Source organism: Tiliqua scincoides, chromosome 7 (genome assembly GCF_035046505.1).
Source record: "Tiliqua scincoides isolate rTilSci1 chromosome 7, rTilSci1.hap2, whole genome shotgun sequence".
Classification (NCBI taxonomy): Eukaryota; Metazoa; Chordata; class Lepidosauria; order Squamata; family Scincidae; genus Tiliqua; species Tiliqua scincoides.
The window spans coordinates 58419446-58442862 of NC_089827.1; the positions used below are offsets into that span (position 1 = coordinate 58419446).

The window sequence follows — 23417 nt, forward strand, 5'->3', positions numbered from 1 at the left end:
TGGTATATGATGTGATCCAGCATAGAGCAATATCTGGGGGTTTCCTCTGTGACCGCCGTCCCTAGAGATCCCCCGAGTTCAAGCTCTCAGCCTTCATGTCTTCTTAGACAATGAAGAGTCCCTCATTGCTGTGGTCCTCTGGAAACACATCTATTTAGCAGTTCCCCCCCCATCCTCTGAGGTTCCCTGCTACTGCACTGAGTGTTAACTCCACCCCCTGGGGATCTCCTCTATGGAGAACTTGTGTAGGGAAAGCACCCTACGGGTTGACCACAGCTGCGCTACAACGATATCTGCAAGAGGGATCTGAAAGCCTTAGGTATGAACCTCAACGGATGGGAAACCTTGGCTTCTGAGCGTTCTGCTTGGAGGCAGGCTGTGCAGCATGGCCTTTCCCAGTTTGAAGAGACACTTTGCCAACAGACTGAGGCAAAGAGCCAAAGAAGGAAGGCCCATAGCCAGGGAGACAGACCAGGGACACACTACACTTGCTCCCAGTGTGGAAGGGATTGTCACTCCCGAATCGGCCTTTTCAGCCACACTAGACGCTGTGTCAGCACCACCATTCAGAGCGCGATACCATAGTCTTTCAAGACTGAAGGTTGCCAACAACAGCTTGCAAAGAGAGGATAAGAAGGGGGAAGAAATTGACAGGTCCTATGCTGATTTACTCAGAAATGCAATGAGTAAATCCAGTGAGTTCAGTGAGATTTACTTCTAGGAAACTGTGCATTGAAATGCTGCCCTGTCTTGGGCCTCAGACTTAAATGTGACACACAGTCAACCCATTGCATGTCTGCTTAGAAAAGATCCCAAGTAAGTTTGTATAGGATTGCAGCCACAGATTGAATTTATGATATTTCTTCTTTCTATATATATCACAAATGATTGCAAATAGGTTTTTTTTTATTCCATGTTGTGCAAATGGCAAGGGTTCATCTAACAGCAGATTCCCATTTAATGGTACAAGGAAATGTACAGCATTCATCTTACCAATGTTGCTGACTTGTCTCCTTTGCTCTCTTACACATCCTTGCTTAAATTGCTAAGTGCAAAAAAAATCACCATAGGGAAGGCTGGTCTGTTTGAGTGGGGGATCAGATGGCCTTTAGGACCTGGAGGGATCGCAAGGAAGCCTTTTTGCCTGGCTGGTGAGGCTGAGCTAGAGACCTGGAAATGAAAGTAAAAAAGACCAAGAGGCACATGGAGGGAGCTGCAGGGGTAGCAGCTGGAGGAGCAGAATGCTGCTTCCTGTAATTAAATAACAATTACTGGTATTATTACTAATAATAATAATACTCTAATAATATTTCTAGTAATCTCATACCATTTATCCAGGAGAGTTGGATCACAGTGCAGGGAGAATACAGAGGTGAGTTGGTGATTTCCTTATTTTGCAAGGAAGGGGGGGGGGGAAGAGATAGATCTGGCAAAATATACCCCCCCCCAGGGGATATGCAGATCCCGAGCTCAGTGGAGCCTTTGCAGAGTTGCAAACCAAGGTTGCTTAACCCCAAGCAGAACCCAATCTGGAGCAAATCTTTTAAGATCCTCCTTTCCACCCCGTCCCCCTTTTTGGGGTGCAACTTTTTTGGGGTGGGGGTAAAGAGTGTGGCTGGAGTTGGGAAGCGAAGGGCGATCCAAGAAGACTTTCCCCAGAGCGAGGGAAACTTGCCACTATTTGGGGGTTCTCATGTATATCTATTTTGTTTCCACCCTTGCTGAAACTACTCGCTGCAAGCATTGGGAACGAAAGCCCCTTTGCAAAAGCAGTGAGCTCCCTGGCGGAATATTGTTACTGCTGCCTGATTGTGGATACTCTTGCAATCTGACTTGTAAGAAAGTGACCACAGACATTGGAAAGGATTCCTTGAAAAGGCCAGGATTTTGTGGGGTTCCTCCAGCCTGGATGTCCCCCTGGCAGCTTAGGGTGAGTTTTGGTAGCACGAAGCGGAGGGTAGCAGTGCATCTGAGGCTGCCAAAGAGACAGGCAGTGCTTTCGTACCTGCCTTCGGGATCATGCGGGTTCCCTTTGCTAGGCGAGCCCGGGGATCGAAGGCCTTGGATGGGGGGAGGAGGAAGGAAGGAAGGATCGGTTTTTCCGCAAGTGGAATTAAACCAAGCATCGCCTTTCTTGGGAATGTTAATGAGGGCAAGGCATAGGGAATCATGCTGAGATAGTAGGGTTGTAAATGCAAACGGGCAGGGAAACACCCTGAATGCACACAAACAAGCTGCAATCTCCCTAAAAAGGGGTTGCTGCTAATGCTCTTGTGTTGCCTGTTGCATAAATATGCCTGTTAAAACCGATCATGTTAAAAACATGCTTGCATATTAAAAATGGAAACATGTCAAACCATTGCTGTGAAAGGGACTCTGCCCCCTCCTTCCTCTGCATCTCACAGGCCTTTTTAAAAAATATGGTATTTGTCAATATTTGGGGCGACTGAAGCACTAGGAAGGTGAGTGCCATCAAAGTAATCTTGCATTAGGTTTTGCAGCTCTAGGCGACACTGCTGGTGCATGATGAGCTGGTTGGCTGCAACTAACCTGTGCTTTGATTCACAGAAAACAAAACAGCCCAGTTTGCCTGGAACGTGTGTCTTGTCATGCCATTTGCACAATTTCTGAAGAGAATGTTCTTTTTCCATAACCGGTGCAGGCTTCCCATCCAGAGGGATCAAGAACTGCATTTGGTTTTTCAGAGGTGTGCAGATAGGAGGAGGATTTTCTTAGTTCTCTTCTTGCTTTCTAAGCATTTGGGGGTGCCTTACGGTTTCAAGCTTTTATTCTTAAAAATTGCCTGAGATTCTTAGGATTGTAGCAGTTAGCTAGATGAATTGGCCTGTCTGTGCCTTGGATACTCTTTGGAGAAAAAGGCAAAAATATGTTGGTGAGAATACTGCAATAATCGAATGCAAAAATGATGGTATAAATGATCAGTACATACTGTGTTTCCAGACCCCTACCAACTGGGCAGGAGGCAGCTTTTAAAGTGGTGGTTCGGTTAGCAGTGGGAGAACATCTGTCCCTATTCTTCCCAGTGGCTTGTGTCAGTGTCTTTCTTGTGCTTCTCTAGATGGTGAGCCCCTTTGGGACTGGGAGCCATCTTCTTCTTCCTTCATGCAAACAGCTTTGAGAACTTTTTTTGCTGAAAAGTGAAACATAAACATTCCAAATAATAATTCAGGGGGATGTGAATTGCGGACACATCCCTCGCTGTGAGGAAACGGGCATGGGTGACTTATTGGCCATTACTTTGAGACTTTAAACAATCTAACAGTCTACTATTGTACAACAGTAACATGAAGTCATTGCAAAATGGGGCAGATGTAGAAATGATTATCTGTCTCAAATGTTATGTAGCAGAGATGGGCAAAAATGAGACCTATGGACTATATGAATCTTTGAAGCACTTTTAAATAGTCTGTGAGTTCTTATTAGAATCTTAGCAATCCCATGCTTCACGCAATAAAATTAGGTTTCCAGTCCTTGTGATGTGCAGAGTTAATAGGTTTGAAAATGCAGTGGTTTGAAAATTGGTTTGAAAATTGCTTAAGCATTGTAAACAAGAAGACCAAAAAACAAACAAAAAAACAACTCCCTCTGTGCCTATATCAAGGGTTGGCTTAGGGTTCTCATTATGGATGTTTCCTATTCCAAATTAAAAATCTTAAAATAAATTCCTCATAGAATAAATTCCTCTTGCCTACCAGTTGTGAATTGACACTTTCATGAAAATGATTTGCAAAATGTCATTTCCAGTTAATATATGAATATTAGGTGTGATGCATTTTTAGTAGTGTCTTCAGGTGCTAAACCGCCTGATGGTTTCTGTCTGTGATTTTGATTGGATGCATCAAAACTGAGCTTTGATTATCCAGCCTCTTCAGTAGAATCTATAGCTGTTCCTAAACTGGGAGAGGGGGACTATTCTTGGGACTCCCAACTTTCACTTTGTTGTGGCTGCCATTTAGTTAATTTGTAACCCATTGGCAAAACATGTGCTGTCCCCCATAGTGGCTAGGAACAAGGTCTAAGGTGATAAGCCAGATGACCAGCGTCTATACCCTTTAAGTGTGTAGCCTGTTGCTACCTTCTGTGGCAGCTCTACAGAATGACCCCTTTTTGCCAAGCTTGTAGCTTGGTTTAGTAGTTGATTGAAAGTGGTGGAATTCCTGCTGAAATACTTTCTATCTCTGGTATGTTTGGGTGGTGAGTTCTTTTTATTGGTTTGTTTAGGGGTTTTTTTTATTGTGATAGTGTTAATTGATTTTGATGTTTTAGTTGTTAAATTGCCTGAGTGCCCATATGAGTAGAAGAGTAATATATACTGTACATCAATGGTTCTCAAACGTTTAGCATAGGAACCCACTTTTTACAAAGAAAATCTGTTGGGACCCACTGGAAGTGATGACATGACTGGAAGTGACATCATCAAGCAGGGAGATTGTTAACAATCCTAGGATGCAATCCTATCCATACTTACTAAGGAGTAAGTCCCAGTGACTATCATTGTTAAAAGCATATACATAGCAGCCTGTTAAGAGTACAGATTTGTAACATTTCCCCAAATGCAGTCACATACCATGGTAGCATCAAGTCTAACATATTAAAAATAAAATATTGAAATGAATAGGGACCTACCTGAAATTAGTTCATGACCCACCTAGTGGGTCCCAACCCACAGTTTGAGAAACACTACATATGAGGGAGCAAGTCCAGTTGACTTCCTACATTTGGAACTCTCCCAAAATTCTGCTGAACACAAGTAAGAATACCTGTCACACCAATGCCATATTGTGTGAGGTTTTTCCCTCTCATTTTTTCTTTTAAGACTAATTTAACTGTGGACATTCCTCCTCTGATACTACCCTCTGTAACTGAAAGGAGAAGACGTAGCTGAACAGGCCATTCTCCCTATATTCGGGTGCCTAAGCTGCCTTTCATCTATTTGTTGCCTGGGCATGATGTATCTGGCTGGTGCTACTTTATTGCTAAGAGAAAAATTTGCACACACATGCATCCACAGTTATTTCTCTTAGCAATACACTTCCCACAGAAAGTGATGTATTACAACACTGCGCCTTGTGCTTTACAAAAGAATAATATAAACAGACTCTTCTCCAAAGTGACTTACTGGTTAACAGAAAATGGAGAATGGGAGGGACATGCAAGCAACAGTATAATTAAATTCAGTCTGAATACAATGACAATTACAAAATATAATTATAACTGTACAGTAATATTGTATCATTAAATTAAGCCAGGAGTTGCAGGGGTGTTGTGTTTCACTTACCCTTATTCCTGCAAGAAGGATTTTGTCAAAACTCTAGTTCCAGACTGTGCAATTCATTTAATATCTGCTGCACTTGAAAAGCAAAGGTGGCAAATTCTACAGGCAAAATTGTGTGGAAGCTGGTACACCCCTTTTTTGGTCCTGCCCACTATATTAGGGTCCTATCTGAATTGATGCATTCTAACAGAATGATGTATTTGCTGGCTGATGCTTATAAAATCAATTCTTTATAAAATAGCTTTGTATATGGCACCAGCAGGGAAAATTAGAGGGCAGTTCATAAAATCTGTTGACATTCCTTGTCAAGGTGATTTGTTGGCATAAAGCTATCCTATTAAGAACTATGCCAATCTATAGTTTGTGCTATATGTCTTGGGGTTTTTTGCGCTGGATCTTGCTTGAATTTTATTATTTTGTGAAGTTTTTCTTTCTGCAGTGACCTCTTGTTTTTAACAAATAAAGACAAGCAGTCAATACTTGAAAATATCCTGTTTCCAGCAATTTGGAATTCTTGTCGTGTTCCAGCTTCAGTAACATCTTGCCTGGCACCTGAGCAACTGAAAAGTCCTTTCAATTTGCCTAGTGCAACTAAGGTTAACTGAGAACAAATTTTTCTGCCCTATATTTATAATCTGAAATGCCAAGACAGCACACTGAATCATCACATCATATTAATCTTCTGAAATTGTCTCCTGGGCTGACATTGTTGCTTTCACAACTGTGCTTAGAGAAGTACTACCATAAATGAGGAGGAGGAGCCAACAGTGGATGAACAGACATGTCTCCAGGGGCTCCTGAGAGACAGTCTGTTTTCCCCAAAAAACTGCAGGTCTGAAGAGGATCTGAAGATCTTTATCAGGAAAGATAAGATCTTTCCATGGTGCAGGTATCTGAGATCTTGAAAGCTCGACTTGGGGGGGGGGGGCTTTCTTCTCGGAAACCTAATCATCAGGGACAGTACTGGAGGAGGTGCAGTGTCTGCAATCAAGCTGCTGGCTCTCTGCTAAGATACCATATGGAAGAAAAAGCATGAAGCATAAAATTTAAGTTGGAATTTTAAGATAAGTATGTGTTAATATTGTCCCTGGCTTTGATTGACTGATTTGGTTAAAAGCCCTGGATATACTGAAGGCGTTAATGAGAAACTTTTTAAGGATGTTGAAAGTGCTCTTTATCTTTGTAGTGGAATAAATCGGTCGTTGATTATAATTATAAATATAATTTGGTGTGTGGACTAAAATCCAGAGTTGCTTGTGGACATAATTTTCATTAGACATGAAAGAGTTTTGTTGTCTTGAGACTGTTTCTTTCGTTTTGTTTTTCTCCATTAACCACACTGTTATCTGTAAGAAAAATTCAAAGAATGCCTGACTAAAAAAACATGTGGTGGAAGTAAGGAGAATAATATGCTGTGGACGTCTTGTGAATTAGAGAGAAATTGCAAGATGGAGCCTGTTCCAGATATTTGGACTCAAATGATTCTCAAAAATTTGGAAAAATTGCTCACAATGAGAAGACAGCAGTTGAGTTGGTCCTTGCAGATTCAGGCCAGTTTAAAGACTCTCTCTCAACAGAGATGTGTGCATGGAGCAGTTGGAAGATGTGAAGAAACAATAGAAGATACACAGAAGGAGAAAGCGGGAAAGATGATGGTGAGGGATGAAATCATCATCAGAAGAGTGGATACAGAAATTAGAAGAGTGGAAAATCAACAGGATCTAGAGGGGACACTGATGGAGATTGAAATAGAGAAGATGGTCAGAGTAACAGAGTAACATGCACAAAATACAAAATTTGTTGGAACAAGAAGAAGAAAACATATCCCATTTAATTGGAAGAATGAACATACCTTATACAAGAAAGTGTGGGCTTATTGAATTGTTATGGAGATAAATTATTAAAGATATTACAAGAAAAAAATGGAAAGAAAGCAAGAAAAAGAAACTTGAGGGTTACTCTGAGGGTTAAAAAAATTGGAGGATTTTATTTAGTTAATAACTGTTTAAATTTACTTAAAAAACAAATACATATGAAATTGATATGTATATGAATTAGAATGAATTAGAAAAAAATAGTTGGAAATCTTAGCGTGTGGATGAATTGTTTTATAGGTGGTTATGTTAAATAATAAAAAATGAATATTTAGAAAATATATTATAGGGAATTAGGAAAAATCTATTATATTTGATATAAGAAATATATAAATGAGTAGAGGAGTTAGAAGTAGATGGAAGAATTGTTTTATTTGTTTTGGTAATTAGATTATTTTATTCTAATATTAATGAGTAATTGAAGTAAGTTTATGTTTGATAGAAAGTGAAAATTTAGAAAATATAGTACAGGGCATTAGGGAAAATTTAGTATATATTATATAAATAAATGGATAAACAAGAGGTAGAAGTAGATGAGTAGTAGTTTTGGAGATATAGTATGATTAATGAGTAATGGTATATGGTATTTAGCACTCCTAAATGTATATGTTTGTGTGTGTTAATTAAAAATAAATAAATAAAAATGGGGAAAAAGTACTACTACCATAAATAATTCCATTCTTCCTTTGGCTTTCACCTTTCAGATTGTAAGTACCTAACCTACACTTACGGGATCTTGGATACTGCGTTACAATGAATTTTTTTTAGTATCTCCATTGTGGAAGCTGATAGTGTAGAAATTATTCTACAAACTGAGCACCACCTTTCAAGTTAGAGGTTCAAAGATGGGCACTTGACTATGTCTAAAATTGAACATTGAAAAGATAGTGGTTGAGTCTGTCTAAATGTGCAAATAACCCAAACTCAGGCAATTCTGTAGGCATCCTGTCATTAATGTCATTGTTTTTCTAGCAGTCATTATCATTGTTTTTCCAACATCCAGATTTCATGCATCTTAAGGTGCAAGAGTGATTTTTGTGAGTGCATTGGGGGGATAGTAGAAGGGGTATTCACTTTTATTCCTTAACTATGAAGGTTAATGAATGTGGCTGTTTTTCTTAAGATTTAGCATTGGAAATCTGAGGGATCTGAAGGCCTTAGGGATGGACCTCAACAAGTGGGAAACCCTGGCCTCTGAGCGGCCCGCTTGGAGGCAGGCTGTGCAGCATGGCCTTTCCCAGTTTGAAGAGACACTTTGCCAACAGTCTGAGGCTAAGAGGCAAAGAAGGAAGGCCCATAGCCAGGGAGACAGACCAGGGACAGACTGCACTTGCTCCCGGTGTGGAAGGGATTGTCACTCCCGGATTGGCCTTTTCAGCCACACTAGACGCTGTGCCAGAACCACCTTTCAGAGCGCGATACCATAGTCTTTCGAGACTGAAGGTTGCCAATACAAAAAGCATTGGAAAGAGATGAAAGCAGAACTTTGTCACTGTGCAGTACACAATCCATATTGTGCTACATCCGTTGATGCCATTTCTAAGCAGTGGGGAGCGGTTTTCATCCTGATTTTGATAATTTCAAGTATTGACGAGTGTAATGTGTAGAGTATGGAACTGCCGTTGAACAGCTGCTGTGAGCTTTATTCATAATCAATAATTTTCAGGAGATGTGTCTCATCTTCAGCTGACCTACATTTAGAAAACATCCCAGTCTATGATGACAATACTGCAAATGTTTTAAGTTGGGTTTGTTTGGTTTTTTCTTTCTTTCTTGTTTTAACAGAACGGAGAGAGAAAAGGAGAAAGATGAATGTATACATGGGAACAAACATACACACACAAACTGCTGTTAAAGTTGAACTCTGGGTAGACTGAGCTGATGACCTGGCTGACCCAAACTGTAAAAATGTAATCTGTATCTTTTTTTTTCTTACTGCAGTGACAGTAATGGAGAGACAGAAAAGGAAAGAGGAGATAGAGAAGGGACTCCAGTTTATCCAGTAAGTGAACAAGTTTGGAGGTTGTCATGACTGATTTCATTAATATATGAAAGCAGTTCCTGTTTTGATATATCATTCATTTTTCCTTGCAAAGCAGCTTGTACAGTAACCATAACTTTCATAAATGATATCTTTATGCCATCAAACTACAAAATAAAAGAATGTAAAATCCATGAAACAGCCAAACAGGAATTGAACCACAGGTCTTTTATGGTTCTGTAATTCTCTTGTGACCAAATACTGTTCCCCCACTGGCCAGCCTATGCGACGTAGCTAGCCAACAGAGCACACACTGCATTCTATGGTGGGGAGATAACCAGATGGCCTGGGAGAGGTAAGCAAGCATATTTTTACTTACCACCATGTAAGCTGCTTGGTGACCAATGGGTCTCCCCTGTCTGCACAGATCCTTGTGTATGTAGGCCATGGAAACTGTTGTCTGAACTATACTTCCTCAAAAGCCTGAGTACTTTCTCTAATTGGTGATTTAAAGCTTTCTCTAAGCTGTGACCTTCTTCCTTGTGTATTGGAAAACATAAGATCCCCAAAAAAGTGCTTGACAAAGATCAATTGAACTACACACCATGCCTGTGATATGGGTAATTAGTGGTGCTGTCACTTATATGGATGGGAAAGTGAAGATGTTTGGTTTTAATCTGAGTCAATGACCAACCATGCATAGGAGTATTGATTTCATGAAGCTTCCTCACTGGTGGTTCAAGCATTTTTTTCTTAGCATAGTGAAAACTGGAGCTTTGGATGGCCAGCTGGGTGGAGGACATTCAAGCACTGTGATTCATTTATCTCTTTCAAATTAAGTTCGTTTAAGGCAGTGTGGGAGTGATAGTGTACTGACTACCAATGTACTTGGCTGTCATGTAGTTCAACGGTTATACAAAGGATTTTATTATTCAGTGTTAATCGATCCAGTAATGAACACTGCATGGAAAGTTAAAAGAAATCTAAACAAAATAAACTTACTGAGCCAGTTGTTTTGCAGTTATTCTTCCATATCTGTAGCTGTCTGAATGTTACTCCAAACCTGGCATCTTTGACAAACAAGAGCCATTAAAAATTGTGTGAGGTATCTTTCAAAATGGTGTAGATCTCTATGAAAGTGCAATGTTTTTAGCATAGGAGCCTAGCATATGAGTCCCCTGCAGTTAAGTGAAACTTTGGATATGGGTGAATGCCTACCTCCCACCCTTCAGAGGCGAGGGGAGCAGAGCCCCCTCACCTCCAGAGGGTCTTCTGAGCCCAGCAGAGGCTATGGATGGACAGACAGAGCCTGTTTGTAATGCCTTATAAGGCATTAAAAATTCACTTCCAGTTTCACGGAGAAACCAGAAGTGACTTTTATTACTGTCAGTCTCAGTCTGAGCTCAGCAGGGGCCCTTGAACAGATGTCTGTGGTCTCTGCTGGGCTCAGAGGACTGACTCTCCAGAGGCAAGGGGAGCAGAGCTTCCTCTTTCGGAGGGGGTGCATGGGGGCTGTGCATGGGGGGGCACAGACCTGATCTGTAGATAAGTGAATCCACGGATATGGGGAGCCCTTGTGTGTAGGCAACCTCAGGTAAGCTTTGGGTGAACCACAACAGTAGTAGCCAAAGGCGTAATACAGTGTCTTACATAAACTGTTGTTGTAATTGAGTAGGCAATGAAAAATGCAACTACATGCATTCTGGGAGCTCATTTCTGGAAGTGAGCATCTGGTGGCAGCAATACCAGCAAGCTAAGAAGGCTTTCCATCTCTGATTATTTTATGGCTCTAGAATTGCACCCTTCTGTATATTACTGTTATGCATTGCACATTCTGGGAATGAGACATGGGTATTAACACAACTCTGACCTTCACAAGCTTTTCTTCTTTCTCTAGGTCTACATTACCCTTAAGCCAAGAAGATTATGAGGTAATCAACAATTTTTTTCTTTTTTTGAATCTTCCATATGCTGTCAAATGATAAATGTGCACTATCCTCTTATCTGAATTGGTGCAAGGCTAATCTGGAAGTGTCTCCCAAACAGTGCTCCAGTTGCAGTCAGCTAGGGCAGGGGTAGGCAGCGTATGGCCTGCAGTCTGTTTCTGGACTAGGGGAAAAAGGTTGCCTACCCATGAACTAGGGTTTGGGGGTGTGTGTGTGTTAGACTGGCATTTGGGCTGGGGTATATTTCTCCCAAAGATGCCAGGCTTCTTTTGGTAACATCTTGGACCCGATTTGCTGATTAATTATATTTGGTGTCATAGTTTCTAGCTACATGCCTGATCTCGTCTGATCTCTGAAGCTAAGCAGGGTCAGGCCTGGTTAGTACTTGGATGGGAGACTGCCGGGGAATACTAGGTGCTGTAGGCTTATACCACAGTCTTTCGAGACTGAAGGTTGCCAACCAATTATAGACAGAAACAAGGGTGGGATCCATGAAAATAAGCAAGGAGTCCAAAAGGGGGAAACAGGTGCAGCAGAGCAAAGCAAAGTGGGCTGGGAAATACATGCAGCAGGCGGGAATGCTCAGGAGCCCAGCAAATAGGAAAGCCGCCTTGGCAAATAATTGCAGGTGCCATTAATAGTGTGATGATGATTTACTCTGAGTGAGCAGATCCTACAGCACAATATGAAGTTGGTTTGGCTCTCTGCTGCCAAGTGGGTCTTGCTGGCTGTATTCAGAATAGTTGTTCTAGTGGCATTACAACAGATGAGAGAAAAAATTGATGGTGGTTTTTTTTAAGACTTGTAAAAGATTTTAAATATGATTTATGTGAGGCCTCCCTGTGGGGGGAGGGGAGGGCCCGCCTGGCTTTTCCGAGGGGGACCCCCTTGTGGAGGCCTCAGAACAGTTCACCAGAAGGGGGGGGTTGTGTCACCCAGTTCCCCCTCTTTGGGTTGGCAGCATTTGCCAGTCAGGAGCAGGGGCAGCTAGCAGCAGATCCTCCTACCTGCTCTTCTGACTCCCAACTGCCTTGTCATTCCTGGCCTCCAGGTTATGTAGGGCAGACCCCTCCCCTTTGGCCCCTCCCCTTCCCTCACAGGGATGGTACAAAAAGGGCCTGTCTCTAGGACTGCCCTCCCCTGGGATTACCAGCACTCCTTCCCTTCCTCTCTCTGTTTCCCTCCCACCTTCTCTCACCTGAAGCTGCCAGGGTTGTTCCTGAGAGGGCTGGGAAGGCTTCTGCCTCTGCTCTGGTCTGCCTTTGGGGGTTGGGCTGGCCCTGCCCACCTGGGTCCTGTAGCTCTGCAGACGACATTGGGAGGTCCAGTTGTGGGCTGCTTATGTCGTAGCCAGGTGCGCTGCCCGGCAAGGCAGGTCCCGGCTGGCTGGGCGAGGGAGTGCTCCCCTTTTCCTCCAAGGCGGGGGAGGGGCGACTGCCCAACAGCCGAATGGCCTGGGTCCTGTCTCCCCCCTCCCCCCTCCCAGGCAGAGGGAGAAGCGGGGGGGGGGTTCAGCGCACCATGTTCCTCTGCTGCGCTTTGCCGCCTACAGGAGTGCCCAGGCAGCCTATGGGGAGGTGGCCCCATGTTCCACCGGCTTCCTCCCTGATCCTCTGGCCCAGAAGCCTTCTCCCTGGGTAAGCTGGGGACTTGTGGGAGGAGGGGAACCCCGACAATTTATTTAAAGAAATGCAAGTACCATTTCTTTTAAAAATCTGATTTGAAACAAAATCGGAATTGTATACATACAGAAAAATGTTAGTGCCTACTCTTATAATTGCTTGAAACTGTATCATGACCTTCTATCAAGCATATCAAGTTGAAGGCTGTTTTTCTGTATAATAAAACTTCTCACAAAAATAATGAAGGAACTCAATTTTTGATATTAAAGTATTATAAATGATTCAGTAAGTGTTGTGTGTTATTGTGGACTTCTTACTGGATCCCGGAACTAGCAAATCATCATTGGCCTAGGATCCAGGAGATTCTGTCCTGAACCAGGAATCTCCACCTGGGGTCAGTGGATGATCTCATATTTCTGTTTTATGTCTCCCAGTTATCTGGGCTCTGCAAAATATTCAGTTTTCAGATTATGGACACTTGGGTACTCATAACAGCATAGAATCTTATTTTTCAACACTAATACATATCCTCACTTTGTTGTGGAATGTTCTCAACACTGACAGCCTGATCCTGTGTATGTTTGATCTGAAGAAAGTTCCACTTTCTTCAGCTGGACTTATTTAACCCCTAGATGTATATAGTAGGATTGTAACTTTAGTCCTTAATTATGAGATCTTGTTTGTTTAGTTGTGTTCAAAGAAATGTACAGTGCAGTCCTAGGCATGTCTACTCAGAAGTAAGTGTCATTTATTTCAGTGGGATGTCAGGCTGCAATCCTATATGCACTTTCCTGGGAGTAAGCCGCATTGAACACAGTGGGGCTTACTTTTGAGTAGACATGCACAGGATTGCAGTGTCAATCATAACTAACTTTATTTAGGATACCACCCATGACTTGGATGCGCACACAGAGATAAGTTTATCTCTTGTTTCTAAGCAGGTATAATTGTGTGTGTGTGGGCTAAATGGTTTAGGACAGTTACTCCCTAAGTACGTTTTTGTGAAGGAGTGGCGAGGGCAGCAACACAATCCCCAGGATTGCATCTCCAAGGGGGAGTGAGGGGGGTGCTTTTACTCACACAGGGCTGCAGTAGATGCAGGGAGCCCCGCGCAGCCCTCCGGAGGACTCCCTGGAGCTTGGAACTTCAAAACAAGTGATCGCAAAGCACCTCCTGGAAATTGGAAATGCTTTGTGCTTGCTTTTTTTAAAATGTTCCAAGCCTCAGGGAGCCATGCGGAGGGTTTTGTGGAACACCCCGCACCTCCTGCAGCCTGCTGCAGCCCTGTGTGAGTAAAAGCACTCTCCTCACCCCCCCCTTAGTGATGCAATCCTGGGAATTGCATTGCTGCCTCTCCCTTTCCCCTGCCCCTTAAAAGGATGGGGGAACCTTTACACAAACTGGTGGGCTGCGACCCACCAGTTTGAGAACCACTGGTTTAGGGCTATCCTCCTAGATTGTATAAAGGCACCATTAGTTGTAACCAAGACACATTTTTTTACTTGTTATAGCTTCCAATTGCTGTGCATCTTTGTTCAAGAAACATACGCATTTCAAAGTGGAAAACTTAGTTAAAATCAGTCATTTTTAAGCAAGACACTTTCTTTAATGAGCTGTGACATCTGACAGGGTTTTGGAGCTGTGACATCTAAAAGGATCTGGAATATTTTTCCCTAAATCTGCTTGGAAGCATCCCCTTTCCAACCTTAAGTCTAGGGAATGTCTTAACAGCAGGGCTGTAGTGTGGTTAGGGCTTGACAGGGAAAATAGAAGCTATGCTATCTCTGCAGTGGCATAGTTCCTGTATAATATAGGTGTCCCCCAATATGCATAGGTGCCCCCCAATATCCACAGGATACGTTTAGCTACTACCATAGATACCTGAAACTGTGGATAACCGCGAACCATACTCAAATCTCCCAGTTGCAATGATGACTCACCTCTCTATGCAAACGCTTTGTAAATGGCAGCTTTTTCTTCATTTTACTTCAGAGCAGGAAGCAAACAGCTTGAATCTAGGCGCATACTGCTAGAGGATGCTACAGGGGGCAATTATGCAAACAGGAAGTCCTCTGCTGTTCACTTCCTGTTAGAATTATCACAATAGCCTCCTATAGTGTCCTCTAGCTGCATATCTAAGTTCTTGCTGTTTGCTTCCTGCTCCATAGTAAAATGAAGAAAAAGATGCCTTTTATAAAGCATTTGTTCAGAGAAGTAAGAGCCCAGTCCTGACCTCACATAGCTAGTGCTCTGCCAGTGGTGAGGGTTGCAAAAATGCCATAAAATACATTCGCAGCCCTCAATGCTGGTCCAGTATTGGTACTACCTCAGTGCCAGCTGGTGCTGGGCTAGCACTGGTGAATCACTGGTGCTCTGTGGCTCAGCGGTTGCATGGACCACTGGGTGGCAGGGAGGCATGGAGGAGGCATTCCAGGGCAGGGGGAGGGCAGGGATAGGGTGGGGAGGAGGCATGTCGGGGAGGGAGCAGGGCAGGAGGGAGGCAGGACTGGTGGAGCTCTACACTGGATCCTGAGCCTCTGTGTTGGGTCTGCCACCCAACATGGAAGCTCTTGATTCTGAGGCAACCCAAGGTTGCCATAAAATCAAGTAGCTCTATTGTGGGGTTACTTCCCTTACCTGGTGGCTGCCCGGCTGTGCTCAGATGCAGTGGCGGCCATCCTCTACATTGCGGCAGCCCTGCACTCCGGGCAACTCAGTTTTGGGCTGTAGGTCATAATTGTGACAGGGAGATTTGAGAACTGTGGCTAAGTGGAACTGTGGATATTGGAACTGCAAATATGGGAGGGGTGCCTGTACTAAACAGTGGTTTAGTACTACATGAACACATACCCTGCACATGCCTAATCTCATCTGATCTTGGAAGCTAAGCAGGGTCAGGCCTGGTTAGTATTTGGATGGGAGACCGCTTGGGAATACTGGATGCTGTAGGCTTATACCATAGTCTTTCGAGACTGAAGGTTGCCAACCAACCATAAGGTTACCATGGGCTTGCATGCTTACTTTTCTACTCTTGTGTGCAAAAGGAGACTGAAGAACAGGAGACTACTTTCACTTGAAGAACAAACTATTGTATAAGAAGTCAAAACTGTGGGTTGTTTTTTTTAATGAACTAGTGCTAAAACAAGACAGGATGTCTCACTAAGGTTAATCCTCACTTGTTAAACCAAGGTTGTCAGAGTATGTAGTTAAGGAAGAGCTGCAGTGTGTTCTTAGAGTGAATGCAGAAATTGTACAATATTCTTCAGCTGCCCATAAACTTGCAAGCAAAAGATAGTATTTTCTCGATTGCTCTGGTTATAGGCCTTTTATATTAGTCATTTAAAACTGGTTTTTTAGATGCTGCAAGGACACAGGGGGAAGGCCCAGGGAGTAAACAGTAAACATTTCCCCATAGCCCTTGTGTCCTGTTCTCTTTCTGTTCTCTCAACAGGCCTTTTTGCAAAAACTGGTGCGAAACTTATTTGCAGAGGGCAATGATTTGTTCAGAGAGAAGGATTTCAAGCTAGCCCTGGTGCAGTATGTAGAAGGGCTGAATGTGGCTGAATACGCAGCTTCAGATGAGGTGACCATTCCAGTGGATCTCTTGTGTAAGCTGCATGTCAATCGGGCTGCCTGCTACTTTGCCATGGTGAGTACCCTTCAGGCCAGTTGGCATGTAGTTAATGCAATTTCTTATCACCTGATGACTCTCAACCAGATATGTGAACAGATTCCATTGAAACTGCATGTGGGCAGATGTATGATGTAGTTTCTTAAGTTGGAAGATGTGTATACACACACACAACACACAAACACACTCAAGAAAGGACTGTTTTTGCACATTAGCCAAATTATTTATTTGCATTTCTGTCCCATCTGTCACCTTACATAGCCCCAAGGTAGCTAACAAATAGTAGAGGAATTGTAAAACACCATTTTCAAAATCCTGTATTGAGTACCCAACCTTGTGTTTTCCAAGTCAAGGAAACTAATGGTTTAGTACAGCTGTTCACGAACTGTGGGTTTGGGACCCCTGCTTTGCATTCTTTTGCATGCTCCAGGGGGAGGGGACACTTGCCTTAGAGTGAACTAAAACTAAGTTGTTGGTTGATTACCTGCTGCTGCTCTCCCACATTACAATGGCAAGCAAGGCTATTTTTAAACAGCTGAGTAAAGGGACATTTTAAAAAAAATTGATTTATTTAATGCGATTTTCAGCATCCGTGAGGATTCTAGGAACAAAACCCTTGCAGATGACAAGATGCAATCTGTATACTGTTTTTCAACTAAGCTGAAAATTACAATCTATTTAACATGTCAATTGGCTTCCTTGGTCTCTAAAGCATGTAATTTGACAATTTACTCACTTTTCTATGTGCTATATTTCATGAGATATAGAAATCTGAAAATAGTGCCATGTGATTTCCCCCCTGCAATTTGGATGCATTTTGGGAAGCTTACTAGGGGCAACTTAGCTAAAAAGATCATCCATCAGCAGACATTTTCACAAGACATTTTCACATTTAATGCAAATGACTGGTTGCATCCATTGGGGTCTGAAGGCCATGGTCATGAGGACAAAATTCTGGTCAGTTAAGTACAGTTTTGACTAGGACTATTGCTTGTCCTGGTTCATTGGAGATCAGCAGGTATTAGTCACTAGCCATGTGTTTTTTGTGTTCATGAAGGATTTATAGAACCAGTAATGACAGGTTGGTTGCCTGCTGCTTTTCTGCATGCTGTATCGCTCTTTCTTTTAAATTTTCCCCTTAATGTTGTTCATCAAGAAAATAATCTGACTGCAGTCTTATGCACACTTCCTTGGAAGTAAGCTCCACTGAACACAGAGGGACCTACTTTTGAATAACCATGCATAGGATTGCACTTCAGGAACCACAGATTAATTGGGACAGTTTGCACATGCAAAGAGACATGGAGAATCTACCTAGGCAAAGGTTCTCATGATTATGATGATCTCTTTTGTCAAAGGGCCTGCATGAGAAGGCTTTAGAAGACAGCGAGAAGGCTTTGGTATTTAATAAGGAGAGCATCCGTGCACTCTTCCGGAAAGCCCGTTGCTTGAATGAGCTGGGGAGGTACAAGGAAGCATATGAATGCAACAGCCGCTGTCTGCTTTCCCTCCCATATGTAAGTTGTAATGTACACATCTGTACTTGATGCTTGTTCTTCCCCTGTCACTGGCTCTGTGTTTAAATCAAGAGTGTGGACGATAAAATTTTTAGAGTGTCTGCAGTCTTCCAGACCTTCATTAAGCTGTCAATACTTATATTCCAGCTTATGGCAAAAGATATGAAGGCTGTCATGGTCTCCAGTTTTGCAGATCAAACTTGATAATTGTTTCTGACAAAGGTTCCCTGCTATCTTAGGCAACAATTCCCCCTTTCTCATCTATCTCAGTATCTGTGTCCTTACCCCTCTCCATCCCTATCTCTCATACTATGAAATTGGTACAAGGTGGTGGGTGTGGGTGTTTAACTTTCAAAATCTTTAATAAATTAGAAATGGAGGGAATTATTCAAAGTGAATGGCTGCAAAATTAGCTTGCACATTTCTGCATGTGAAAATGAAACGTTTTGGCAGAAGAACAGATATTCTAGTGTCGTATCAAAACCAGTGCAACTACTAAACCAGTTTCTTTTGCCTGTCTGTCTAAGCAAGTTACGTTGTTCTGTTGGATTCCTCTGTTGGACCCCTGCTAACAGCTGCATCAGAATTGAATGTCTTACTTCTTGTTTCAGAAGTTCCTATTTTGAACTATTCTTCCCCCTAATTGCCATTGGTGTACCTCTTGAGCCTTCATAATAGACACTAACTGGAAATAAGTTCCATTGATTTGTAATAGAATTTACTGTCAAGTAAGCTTACTAACATGGTTTTCCTTACACGTAATTCATATATTAAGTTCTGAGCATTTCTGAGCGTTACTTCCACAGTCTCATGCAAGGTAAAACCAAACAATTAAGAAACCTGAATTATTCCAAAGTTTTTCCTCCTTGTTTTCATTTGTTTTACCCTCAGATTAACTCAGCTTGTGTATATTAGAGGCTGAACTTCGAAACATTGTATGATAAAACAAGTTCTGAATCTAGTGAGGGAAAGTCAAGATGGGTTGAAATCTTAAGTGTTTCCACCTCAACAAGTAGGCTTTCATTCTTTCCCGTCTTGATTCCCTCACCCTGCGTGACCAAGACTGAAGTTATTGCCATCTGCTGGGAAAATGAGGAATTGCCAATTAAATGTCCTGCATGTTTAATTATCTGCAGTGAAATTAAATAACCTCTCTTGACTCTTTAGAATTGTTCCCCTAGGATAATGTCCTCCATTGCCTATGAACCAAAGAACCATGATGTGATAATTCTTCAGAATTCTTCTAAAGAATATAATATGCTTTATAATATTTTCTTTATAATATAAAGCAGTTATAACACAGAAGAATTTCTCCTTTCCTTCTCTTTAACTGTAGGACAGCGGTACCCAAGTGTGTCGCAATGCCCAGAGGGGCATAGCAGGAACCCCGCCACCTGTGGGACCGTGGTGCAAGCCTTCAGACAGTGGCAGGAGACTCAGCATGGCAGGCAGAGCTGCAGTATGCAAGAACTGCATGCCGGGAAAAGCCTCCTGCCCACCCTGACCCTCTGACCATTCGTTTGAGGCTCACATTAGACCCCTGAACCCAGAAGTGAGTGCTGGTGACATCATTGTGTGAGATGTTTCACATCATCACCACTCACTTCTGGGTTCCAAGGGCGTTGCTGCAACAGCAGTAAGTTTGTGAACTGCTCCTGTAGGAAGGTATGATGTAGTTAGCAGAGACCAGTAGCTAAATGAAGGAATGGCACAAGCAGGATTTTTAAAAAACAACTTAGAAGCATATTCTTCATAAGCTTTTATCTAGAACAGTAAAATAAACATGCAGAAGGTAACATTTTGTATAATAACACAGGCCTACAAAATTGAGGGTCAAAAGTTTTTCCCAAACTTTATGGTGGTTTGATATGAATTTGGAGTGCCGATTCCAAGAAAGGCATACGTTTTGCCCAATCACATCTAGTTTTGGAGATATAGTGTAAACTCATTAGTGAATGGTTCAAGCAGCTTCCTCATGAGGAAGCCATGGTGTAGGCTTCCTCATGAGGAAGCTGCTTGAACCATTCACTAAAGAGGCTATACTATATCTCCAAAACTATAGGACAAAACGGATGCCACTTTTGGAATTGGCACCCCAAATATACCCAGGAATTGGCGTAACATTTAAGGAAGCAAAATGTGTGTTGGCCTATGTAATGAGTAAAAAGAATAATATCAACACTCCTGATGTCCCTAAATGTATACATACTGTTTTAGATGTTTCCAGGAGTAGGCCCAGATTTATCTTAGTTGCAGAAAAGTTCTGCAGGAGCTGAAGCTTGGCCAGCCTCACTGCAGCCAGGATGTCTGTCACTAGAAATCCTGGTTTGCCACCATAACAATTTCCCTTAGAGTTGAGAAAAATGATTGAGTCTTCACTTCAAGGGCAACAGACAACAAATGAGAGTTTACAAAGCAGTAACTCCCCTATACAGATGTGCCCCTGTATCTGCAGGAGTTCTGTTCCGGATTCCCACCCCCACCCCCCCGCAGATACCCGAATCTGTGAATACAAAAGGACACCTACGCCCATTCTCTGGAGGCAAGGGGAGTGGAGCTTGCCTTGCATCCAGACGGGGCACGCACCAGGGGCGTGTGTGTGGGGGCCCTGTGGACCCAATCCGCGGATAAGTGAATCAGCAGATATGGGATTTGCTGATATGGGGGGGGCCCTTTATCTTTTGTATACAGAGGAAGACAGGCCTCTTCCTCTCATTGTTAGCTTCTGTTTAGTTTTGAACCAGAAATTGCTGGTTTGGATTCTCCACGGCCTGTGTGCTATTTCTCATGATGGCTTTGGGAAGGGTGGCACCTTCCATGTTAACCTTCCATTAACATGATCAAATCATTCTGCCTGCACTCCTGCTACAAGTGAGGTCATCTGAAACTGAGTTATCTTTCTAAACTTGAAGGATCGCATTGGAAAAACCAACTTTGGAGCATAAAGCATAAACCAAAAAGTTACAGAAAAAATGTTCTTACACTCCCTGTGGAATAAAGTCCTTTTTGCTACATGTGGTAACAGACCTATTTCTGTTATGCATCTTATACTGAATGTATTTAAAATGAGATCTTTGTGTTGAAAGTGTTTGATGCTTTAATATGCTTTCCAGAGACAGCATGGTGGTTTATGATAATATGGGTTACCAGATACCATAATTTGAGTGTTATATAGTTCAGTGATCCAGCACAAGGCTTCTCAGTCTAGAATTCCAAAGTCATGAGGGCCTGAACTCTGTTCTCAGTGAATAAGCATCACTTTTTAAGGTTAATTATGATTTAAGGCTGAAGATACCCAAAGTAATGGTTTAGTTGGGGTTGGTTTGCTTCATCTTTCTTTCAGGCTTCAGCTGCCGCATACTTGTACCTGGAAGTTGCTAATATCATAGTGCTTTTGAGAGATCTGTGTCCAAATGAGCTTATGATAACTGGCAGGATCAGCAGAGCAAGCCTCTGCTGTATCATAACCTTCCTCCCAGTCAGTCTGGTGTTACAATGGGCTTCTCAGATTTTCACCAGCTGAATAGCTGGTGCAGATCTGAGAAGTCCCATAGGGACGGCTGGGGCTTTACTCAGGGTAAATATATGCCCTTACCCCGAGGTGACCTCCAAACATCTCCTAACCTGCACTGGATACAGCAGACCATGCAACCAGACTGTATCGGTGCTGATAGGATTGCACTGTAAATCTGATGGCTGGATGAAGGTTTCTATTCATTGGAAGAAATGCAGGAGTTGAACCAGCATTTTTGTGGGGAAGTGTATCTGAGTTCAGTGGGGTTTATTCCCACCCCAGGTAAGTGAGCATAGGATTGTAGACTTAGTTACATGGGACTCTATCTTGTAAGTTGTCTGTCTCGCCCAAGAAGCTTGCTGTTGCCTTAAGAACCCCTTTGCTGTTTGTTTCTTCCTTGTCATTTTGAGAATATGATAGATGTGCAGCACAATCCTAACAATGAGTTAGGCTGGCACAAGTCCATTACACTAACCAAGGACAGTCACAAATGTGCTGAAAAGCACGTTTGCACCTCCTCTAGAGCAAGCTGTGCCAGTGCGTGGAGGTTGAATCCATCCTCCGTGGTGGCTTGCAGGGCAAGCCTTGCGTCGGCCGAGCTCGGCCAACACAAGGCTCTGGGGTGGGTGGTGAGGAGGTGGAAGTGTTCTGGGACAGGGGAATGGCAGGCAGAGGGCAGTCCTTGGGGCGGGTGGGCGGGAGGCAGGGCTGGGATCCAGCTGTTACGCCGGATCCCAACCCCCATTCCCAAGCAGCATGGAGTGGCTTCAAGCTGCTCCACTCTCCTTGGTCGTGTGCCACCTCCTGAGGTAGCGCAGGTCCGAGGAGACCCATAGGGGTTGCAGTGGTTTACCTGGGGGTAAAGGGAAGAGTTCCCCTTACCTTTGGCTGCGCCACTTTGCAGCCCTGTCTTATGGAGGGATAAGCCCTCCTGGCTTGCCTGTTCCAGCTCAAGATAGGATTGCGCCCTTAACTGCTTTAGCTATTGCTGGTTATTTATATGTGCAAAGAATTGAATGAAATCTATTTGCTTTTATGTATCTGTTTTCTCCCCTGAAGGATGAAAGTGTGGCACAACTTGGTCAGGAGCTTGCCCAAAAGCTGGGATTAAGAGTCCGGAAAGCCTATAAGAGGCCTCAGGTATGGAATTTGGTGCTTCTAATTAGCACGGGGCAGCCTTTGTGAAGTTGTGTCCCTTTATAATCTCAGTAATTCTTGGAAGTAGGTTAGACAGAGAAACTGGCCTAAAGCCAACTAGTAAATGTCATGAATGATTGAGCAGTGACCAGCACTTGAATTTTCAACATCCAAACCCTGTACTCCACCCTCAGGCTGCACAACCTATAACTTAGCTGAGTACATCATCAGCCATGTATTGTGATTACCTAACTGGTGTTTGATACCCACTGTGTTTGGTATCCTAGACAATAATCAAAAGCAGGAAATTTTTTTTTAAATACTGTATAACTTTTGATTTTTTACAAATTACATCGTTACTCAAAACCAACATTGATAAAGAGAAGCTTCCCAGTATTTGAACGAGAATGGATGAGATGCCTCACTATAAGATAATCTACACTACTATGCTGTGGAAACCAAGAAGTCATCCAAAATGACTTCTGCTAATCTTATGTGTTTGTTATTCTTTGCAAATGTAATAAAACTGTACATCAGCCATTTTCGACCAGTGTGCTGTGGCACATCAGTGTGCCGTGAATGGTGCACAGGTATGCCATGGGAGTTTGGGGTAATGTCACTTATTAATAGAGCCATTGAGAGATATGATCCCCATGCCAGCATGCCATGCCCCATGGTGTGCCTTGTCAGTTGTCAAAGAACTGATGGTGTGCCTTAACCATTATAACACCTTGTCAGTGTGCCATGAGATGAAGAAGGTTGACAATTGCTGCTGTACATTGTCATTGCGAATCTACCCATCTCCATCTGGTTTTTCTTTTGGTGTGTTCTGCTTTGTTGCATTATTTTTTTCCCCTTAAAACTAATTACCAAACTTTTTGAAACCACAAATGGGATAA

The 23417-nt window shown here is 42.8% G+C and overlaps 1 protein-coding gene across 3 annotated transcripts in view; it reads left to right on the forward strand.

Annotated features, from left to right (window-relative positions):
* Positions 1–1197: 1197 nt before the first annotated feature.
* Positions 1198–23417, forward strand: part of ZC3H7B (zinc finger CCCH-type containing 7B) — a 69331-nt gene continuing 47111 nt past the window's right edge. For 2 of the 3 annotated variants that reach the window (XM_066633389.1, XM_066633391.1), the window contains exons 1-6: positions 1198–1372; positions 9112–9172; positions 11049–11082; positions 16171–16368; positions 17709–17867; positions 22441–22521. In XM_066633389.1, the coding sequence (XP_066489486.1) occupies positions 9120–9172; positions 11049–11082; positions 16171–16368; positions 17709–17867; positions 22441–22521 (525 nt within the window). In that variant the 5' untranslated portion in view covers positions 1198–1372; positions 9112–9119. Of the gene's footprint in view, positions 1373–1852; positions 1931–9111; positions 9173–11048; positions 11083–16170; positions 16369–17708; positions 17868–22440; positions 22522–23417 lie in introns of those variants that run through there. The other variant, XM_066633390.1, reaches the window with a different exon arrangement.